Below are 9,533 nucleotides of genomic sequence, written 5' to 3'. Positions count from 1 at the left end.
TCTAAGACGTCCCGTTCATTACCATAGCTATCCAAATGTTTTTGACAGATGTCCAAGTGCGTTTGTTTGTGCAACTGAATGAGTTATTTTGGGAGCCATCTTGAACAGACTTTATGAAACCCAAGTCTGTTATGGATGATTTCATAGGCAGAACAGTGACTAATTTGCAGATGATGTGGCACTTCATCAATAGTTACTCGTCTGTCTAAGAAAACCATGTCACGTGCACACTCAATGTTTTCCTCATTTGTGGCGGTAAACAGTCGTCCAGCTCCTTCGTCGTGCGTAACACTTGTGCACCATTTTTTAACTTTTCAATCAATTCGTAGACACTCTGTTGTAGCAACGCACTGTTCCCATACTATATCGAAAGTCTTTGATGAATTTCAGTTCCTGATACACCTTCCGACCACAAAAATAGATCACTGAACATTACTCTTCTTTGGTGCAAACAGAAAGCGGAGCAGCCATGGTTAATGGCAGGGCAGCGATAATGGAACTAACCTAGCAGCATCTAACCTGCACAGACATAAGAACAATTAAACTATGCAAGCGCCATCTACACAACACAACAGTACTACCAACATAAACAAAAATATAACTAAATCGCAGATAATTGAATTACCCTCGTAATCTGCTGTGACTGTCTGGTCTTGAGGGACAGCATGTTGATACAAAAAAAACTCAAATTAAAATGATGATTTTAATCAAAGATTAAAATCATAACCTTACTGGCGCTGTGACACATCTTTCCTTTTTTCAGAGGTGGTGACTGCACTCTTTTCAATTAAGAACATTGTTGTTTCAGTTCCAGATCATAGTAATATATCCAAGATTCATCTATGGTTGATTCATTTCTTCGTCTGATTTCCCACCAAACCAGGGAAATAGGTCTTGATATACAGAGACATTATGTTGCATTTGCTCAGGTGTGAGCACACACAGCACCCATCTCCAAGAAACGCGTCACATGGCCAAATCATTGTGCAAAATCAAAAATGTGCTGCCAACTGAAATGTCTAGAGACATGGCAAGCTCCTTAACGGTAATTCGTCATTCTTCGTGGACGATAGCAGCAGCTGTATTCTTTGCAACTTCAGTGTGAGATGTTGAAGGGCGCAGCTCATCGGCGATGCTCTCTCTATCCTCCTCGAATGCTTTATACCACTTGTAAATAGTCACCTGGTTCATAACATCTTCACCATATACCGTAAAAAATAATTAATATGCGTCTTTTTGGTTCTTCCCGAGTTTCACTAAAAATTTCACGTTACAACATTGCTCCAAGTTTTTATCAATGCTGGACATGATAGACGAATATCCAACACACGTTACGTGAATCGTCACATATGTCCACTCACTGCATCAATCGACTTGAAACTGATCGTTATAGATGGCTATATGGTTATAGATCGTTATGAGCTACACAATGGTATGCAGTATTACCACTCTTTGCAACACATTTTCCCTCAGGGTTACTATTATCATTACTTTTTGAATAGCCATCGTATGATGCATGTCTTATCATGCATATCAAGTAACCACAACTACTTCATTCACAAACCCAATGTTTATAATCATCAATTAATTGGAATGACTATAGCATATACAAAAGCTGACAAAGTATTCAAGGTTTTTTTGCAGCTATGTTAAGTGCTTTAATTCTTAAGAACTTCAACTTCATGTTATTTAAGAACTGAACTTAATATAAATTTAAGGTACAAGAGGTAAAGAGAGATTCTAACAGTTAGGAAAAACAGATTGTGCCACAACTCTTATTTGATAATGGTCAGCTGTTGGTTTTAATTATAAAACCTGTAAGAAACATATGGTTAAAAAAAATAGCAAAAACGTTACATGGTTAAAATTTCCAGTATTGAAGGAAGGTAGAAAATTTTCTATGGATTTTCAAAAACCAATACACCAAACAAATAAAAAAAAAAAAATCATACTTGTGCTGTAGTTATCAATTTAGAGCAGCAATACATAAAACAATTGCATAGTATTGCTGACTATGTAAAATGTAAAGTATTACATTCCTACAATACGGAAACAAAAAAAAAACATTCTTACCTTTTTCTGAAATACACAAAATAAGAACCAACCATATTAAAGAATACAGAATGATTTGGGAGAGACAAAAAAGTAAAAAAAAAAATAATTTCTAATAAAATTTACTCAGTGATCCTTCAGATAAATGAAGACAATCTTTACAGATGATACTGAAAAAGAAATATTTCAGCACATTTTAATGAAATATGTAGAACTTTGTTGTACATAGAATCAAATTACTACAGAAAATTTTAATTAACAATACATAGTCAAAATAATATTACTATTGTACTTCATAATAAATTAAGATTACTAATTAACTAACACTGTAAATTACACCACAATTTTTCATTATTTGAGTAAAATACTAAATACATTTTAAATTTACAGTTTAATTTTCATTCATTTACTTTTAATTATATTTTAATACTATTTCAGAAAGAATAACAGATTGAAACTGTTAATTTTAAAAGGACAAAATGAATGTAAATAAAATTATATGGAAAGATTTTCAAAGTAAAAAACAATTCTTTTCTTCAGATTTGATATTGCAAACCAGACAAAGACAATTACATACAAAACAGTAGAGAACAACACAAAAACACTTAAGAATTTATGATTACAGGGAATTTTATACACAAATAAATCTTTTCCTAGTTTTGGTAAATAAAGCATTCCTAATTATTGCAATGTAACATTTATACAATAAAAAAAAAATAAATAAATACATTTGTACAGTTATATAATATTATGAACAATTGATCTCTTACATATTAATTTTACAAGTCCATAAATAACACAAAAAAATAATAAATAAATTAAGAACTCACAACTATTTGTACAGTAAGTACAATTTATTTTTTATAAGATATTAAGGCTACCAAAGAACACTGATGTTTTATTACATAATGGATTACGTAGTGGCATGAACGAGCAATTTACAATGTACACTTGAAAAATTCACTGCTAGCAATTCTAATTGGCCTTTAATGCTTTCATTAAACCTTCAGTAGACATAGACTTGGGGCGCTCAATCGGTAATCCAAGGGCACGGTCCCATACAAGAGAGGCGAGGACCCCGAGAGCTCGAGAAACTCCAAACAACACGGTGTAGTAGTTCATTTCTTTCAATCCATAATACTATGAACATAAAAGAAAAAAATAAATCATAATACATAACATAAAAGAAAGCAGGATTCTTCATAAAAACACATATAAAATATATACATCAAAGATCTACCTTGTTTTAAATTAAGAAACATAGGTCAAGAAAAAAAAATTTTAAGACATTCTGAGCACATCAAGTCACTGTGGGATATAATAAGCAAAACATGACAAAAAGTTTCATGTCGATACTCAAAGGAAAAGTCAAACCATTATAATAGGTAATGAACCCAATATGTGTGCTGTGAATTACAATTCATTAGGGACTGTAAGCAAAAAACTTCATAGCAGAAAAATATGATATACAAGCACAATCTTTTAAAGGATATTGATCTATATTAAGATGTGTAAAAACTCAATAAAACTGGTAAATTTATGGAAAAAATTTTACAAACAGGGCAGAAATTATATATTACTTCTATAATTGTTCAACAGCCACATCAATTAAGTGAAAATGAATTTTCATTAATGTTAAAAAAAAAGAAAACATAAAATAATATCTGGTCCTTCTTAACATCAATATCCTTAATGAACCAATCTTTGGTATGGATTTCTTGCCACAAAGTTTTATTGTATTTAACTTTATATTGTAATGACACCAGCTCATAAAAAAAAAAATCTCAGTCAAGTCATTCTGGCAAATATGCCAAGTGTTATATCATCTGGTAAGTTATGTGATTAGCTTTTAATACTTTAAATGAGATATAAAATATTTAAGGATCGAGGATAATACTGAACAGATTTTGTAATCTTCTAAACATGCTGTAAAAGAGGGACAAAAAATAGAATATAATTTACACATTCAACAAACTAATTGCAAATTTTGTAACGAATATGAACAATCTGGGAGAAAAGTCTGTAATTTCATTACTTTTTATAATTTAACTTTTAAACTGAACAGAATTTGAAAAACACAATCTTGCAAATAGTTCACTAAAGAAGTGTAAGAAAGTAAGTGGATAGTCTAAAATAGACTATATCATGCAACCAAAAAACCTTTTGTAACTAATCAAAAATTATATATGCTTTGATAGCTTGGGTTCAATTCAACCCAGCCTATGGACAAGTGACAACCATCACTGGTAAACAGCTATTACCGCAACTGTTCTACGTCACTGCAGACTGTGATTAAGTTTCAGGTTCAGTTAAGGGTAGTTACTTTTATATGAATTTAGTGTACCCTCTCACATAACCAACATATTTTGTTTGTTGGGTATTCGCTGGTAGCAATGCTTCAGACTGGAGAACCAAAGATTACAAAATACAAACAGCCAAACTATAACTGGGCTTGTAATAAAATAAATAAATGAAAATCAATGGCATTTGCTTACTAAAAATGATGATTTTTAAGGTTGTACTTTTTTTAAAGATTAAAGTAAGTTGTTTTCGTTAAATGTTCTTATCATGGCACTTTACTAAAAATAGTCATATAAATTATGATGGCTAAAGACATTTTGAATTAAGGCACAGTTGTTAGTTGTTTTAATAAAACAGATTACAAAAAAAATTAACATTAGAGATTTATTTGTTAAAACCGTGAATAAAAAATTAAGAAATATAGTGTCATTAAAAATGAGCTACTGCAACATTTTAACTACTACTACTAACTGATGATAATACAATTATATTAGTCAAACTGCTATAGTGAATAAATTTAATCTAAAAGATTGTAATGCTTACACAATCTTATTGTTCTGGCACACTACCAAGTTTGTTAATCTTCATTCAAGAATTTTTTTTTTAGAAACCGAGTAAAATCCTCAGATCATCTGCTAAAAAATTGTGTGCTCTCCCTAACCCTCCGAATGCAATTTTACAGTTGATTCTATGATGGGTCAATAGATATTAAATATTAAAAAAGAACTACACGCCAAAATGGAATCAAGGGTAATAGAAAAATAAATTTACTAAGATTCATAAAAATTTCTGAAAATAGTTAAAGATATATTTTAGCCATTAATTGTAACATTGCTAAACATGCAATTCATAGTCTTACATAATATAAAAGACAACACTTATACTGAAACACTGTAACCATTTATCATGGTTTTTTTACAGGAGTTGCTGTGTTAGTATATAAATTCCCAAATAATAGTGTACTTTAGATAGCAGCTGAATTTGACACTTAAATTGTCATTTTATATTCATTGTTTACACCATCCACATACCACTATCATAAAATTATGACAAAATTCATATTTTTTTATGAAGCAATTCTGAAAATACTTCAAGTTGTAGGAATCACAATAGATAATGTAAATAAATATTAGGAGGGAATAGTTTTCTTTTTATAGGCCTTGGTATAAAATAGATTTTAGAATAAACCGATTGAAAAGCAACCTTTTTGATACTTTCTATATTAGTTTATAACAAACAGAACAGTTTTATAATCCCACAATTTACAAAGGTAAATATAAATAAAATAACTTGATCCATTAAGTTTTTTTTTTTTTTTTTTTTTGTCTTCAGTCATTTGACTGGTTTGATGCAGCTCTCCAAGATTCCCTATCTAGTGCTAGTCGTTTCATTTCAGTATACCCTCTACATCCTACATCCCCAACAATTTGTTTTACATACTCCAAACGTGGCCTGCCTACACAATTTTTCCCTTCTACCTGTCCTTCCAATATTAAAGCGACTATTCCAGGATGCCTTAGTATGTGGCCTATAAGTCTGTCTCTTCTTTTAACTATATTCTTCCAAATGCTTCTTTCTTCATCTATTTGCCGCAATACCTCTTCATTTGTCACTTTATCCACCCATCTGATTTTTAACATTCTCCTATAGCACCACATTTCAAAAGCTTCTAATCTTTTCTTCTCAGATACTCCGATTGTCCAAGTTTCACTTCCATATAAAGCGACACTCCAAACATACACTTTCAAAAATCTTTTCCTGAGATTTAAATTAATTTTTGATGTAAACAAATTATATTTCTTACTGAAGGCTCGTTTAGCTTGTGCTATTCGGCATTTTATATCGCTCCTGCTTCGTCCATCTTTAGTAATTTTACTTCCCAAATAACAAAATTCTTCTACCTCCATAATCTTTTCTCCTCCTATTTTCACATTCAGTGGTCCATCATTGTTATTTCTACTACATTTCATTACTTTTGTTTTGTTCTTGTTTATTTTCACGCGATAGTTCTTGCGTAGGACTTCATCTATGCCGTTCATTGTTTCTTCTAAATCCTTTTTACTCTCGGCTAGAATTACTATATCATCAGCAAATCGTAGCATCTTTATCTTTTCACCTTGTACTGTTACTCCGAATCTAAATTGTTCTTTAACATCATTAACTGCTAGTTCCATGTAAAGATTAAAAAGTAACGGAGATAGGGAACATCCTTGTCGGACTCCCTTTCTTATTAGGGCTTCTTTCTTATGTTCTTCAATTGTTATTGTTGCTGTTTGGTTCCTGTACATGTTAGCAATTGTTCTTCTATCTCTGTATTTGAACCCTAATTTTTTTAAAATGCTGAACATTTTATTCCAATCTACGTTATCGAAAGCCTTTTCTAGGTCTATAAACGCCAAGTATGTTGGTTTGTTTTTCTTTAATCTTCCTTCTACTATTAATCTGAGGCCTAAAATTGCTTCCCTTGTCCCTATACTTTTCCTGAAACCAAATTGGTCTTCTCCTAACACTTCTTCCACTCTCCTCTCAATTCTTCTGTATAAAATTCTAGTTAAGATTTTTGATCCATTAAGTACAGAATAAAATTAAATTAAGTAGGGTAGTAGTACCTTATATCATTATATATACACAAAGGTATTTCATGATTTTCTTGCATGTGAGAAAATTGTGAAAGTACTCTTGTGTATATATAACGATGTAAGGTAAGTGTCATCTTACCTAATTTCATTTTATTTTTTACTTGGTGGATCAAATTATTTATTTATATTTGTATAATAGTACAGAGGAATATGAGTCTTAAAATTGACTTTAAAAAGTTATTATAAAGATAAATATATATAAATAACAGGTAACAAAATCAAACAACTTTATAATATTTCTGCAATAAAAGTAAGAATTCTATTTTACTGCTGTATCTATTAAAATGAACAACTTTTCTGACATCATTATATATTTACAAAAATCGTTCTTTCATTTTTAAGAAAAAATAGTTATAACAAGATAAAAAGCAAATCAGTTATAAAGTGAAAAATATGTTGTGAAAAAGAGAGCGGTTGCTAACTTTCTGCCTTTACTTGACATATCATGAGGATGATGAATCTGTGGAGATATGTCACAATCTGGAAAGTTCTGCAAAGTTTAAAGCAGTTTATAAGTATGCTTCTCACGATATTTTGCTGATGTCATTTAACAAACAATAGATTATTACTGTCAATGCTATTTTAGACCTTAAAAACATTATTTTACAATTCCTCACTTAATTTTTTTTAGTTACGATAGATAATTAGAAAAATATTTCATCAGAAGAATAAATCTTTCATATTTTCTGATATCAACATTTTTACGTTTAGAACGTTTCAATTTTATAGTTTGATTGTTAAAGTATATGTTATAAATTCATTTGTATATGCAGAAAAAATTAGACTAGACAAAAAATACAGTCATAAAAATGATCTGACAAATTACTTGTATACATACCTGCAAAAGAACACCTGAATGTGCATCTACATTAGGCCATGGGTTTTTAACTTTGCCAAGTTCCATTAACACAGGCGGTACAACCTTGTATACTGAAGACACAAGCTATAAAATATTAACACAATATTACAATATTTCAATTTTAGACACAAACAACATACAGACAATACTTTATTAAAAAAAATTGTAACTAATTCAAAATTATAGTGTTGAACCAGATAATTCCAACCTAACAAGATTATATTAAGATTAACCAGAAGTAATCTTTACTGTTCCAGTTGTTACTTATAGTTACAGTATTAAAAACTTTATCTTCACTGTAAAACAACAAAGCAATTTATTATGTGTCAAAGTAAAAATTAAGTTCACTGTCTTTTAAAGAATTAAATAAAATCATGCACAACAGCAATGTAAAACTGCTCATGTAAAATGTTTTTAAAGTGGCAAAAATATCTTAACATTATTGAAATGTATCTGACAGCAAACTGAAAAAAGTAAAGTAGAAATTATACTCAATGTCAATTACTGAAGTTACACTGTTTAGATGAAATTCAAAACAAAGGATGCAAGGAGTAGGCGATGGAAAAATTTGTTATTCGTAAACCGATGAAAACATTTGGTTATGTAAACAATTATAAATGGTATTTAACTGTGCAATCATTATCTGCAAGTTTATTTCATTCATAATTAATCACTGTCTTAAGTAAAGCGATGGAATATTTACACAGAAATAAATGACTTGTTTTCATAAAATGCATCATTCATTGGAATCATTATCATGGTGTCAAAACATTAGCTTTAAATAGTTAAATCAGGGGTACAGTACTTAACAGGAATTATTCCTCACATCAATTCATCCCCTTATATTCAATTCTTTAAAATTTTTGTTAATACTTCATATGGCTTGGGCAAAAAAAATATATATATATAAACAATCAACGTTTGCATAAACAAATTTGAAATCTTCAAGTGGTTTTATCGGAGTAAATAAAAAATTTTAATTTGATGGGCTCATTACTTTCTACCATGAGAATAAATTTAATTCTATGAGTATATACGTGCAAATATACTTGGTAAAAATTTGTAACCTAAACTTTAGCACCAGAAAATGGATTCAACTTTTTAGGATTTCATTTCATACAATAAGATTCACGTATTTTTATTATCGCTTTTAAGATTTTTTAATCTGCCTTTCAAAAAAAAAATAAATAAATAAATAGATAGAATGTATCACAGAGTTCTACCAGATCTTTCATAACCTATTCTACTCATGAAAATAATAGAATAAGTTACATAAACATATACCCTAAAATGCTCAATTTGCGATTTACATAAACATATATCCTAAAATGCTCAATTTGCGAGTTACAACTAGTGAAAGATTTCACTCAGATTTTGGCTATCCCAGTGAAATGAGGTCATACTGAAAATTTTAAGTTGTTAAATAAGGAACAGAATTAGTGATTTCTTATGGTTTTTGACCTGAAAAATCAAATAAAACAGGTTCCAGAACCACATATGCAGTAGTTTTTGAGAAATTTATGGTGAAAACCAATAAATTGAGGTAAAAAACAATTTTTTTTTTGTCTGACATACAATAACTTTGTTAAATGGGTAATAAACTCAAAAACAAAACTTGTAGAAAATTTAATTCTGAACAGCAGTGTAATAAGTTGAATAAAGCAAAGGTTAAAAAAAAAGTC

The 9,533-nt window shown here is 29.8% G+C and overlaps 1 protein-coding gene across 1 annotated transcript in view; it reads right to left on the bottom strand.

Annotated features, from left to right (window-relative positions):
- Window positions 1-2,158: 2,158 nt before the first annotated feature.
- kdn (citrate synthase) overlaps window positions 2,159-9,533 on the bottom strand; it is an 82,770-nt gene continuing 75,395 nt past the window's right edge. The window contains exons 8-9 of the mRNA XM_075355863.1: window positions 7,831-7,935; window positions 2,159-3,192 (exon numbers count right to left, since the gene is read on the bottom strand). Of these exons, the coding sequence (XP_075211978.1) occupies window positions 3,028-3,192; window positions 7,831-7,935 (270 nt within the window). The 3' untranslated portion in view covers window positions 2,159-3,027. The remainder of the gene's footprint in view (window positions 3,193-7,830; window positions 7,936-9,533) is intronic.

The sequence above is a fragment of the Lycorma delicatula genome, chromosome 2, assembly GCF_047948215.1.
Source record: "Lycorma delicatula isolate Av1 chromosome 2, ASM4794821v1, whole genome shotgun sequence".
Lineage (NCBI taxonomy): Eukaryota > Metazoa > Arthropoda > Insecta > Hemiptera > Fulgoridae > Lycorma > Lycorma delicatula.
The sequence above is the reverse complement of the archived record's forward strand: the minus strand, read 5'-3'. Positions and strand labels throughout refer to the sequence as shown.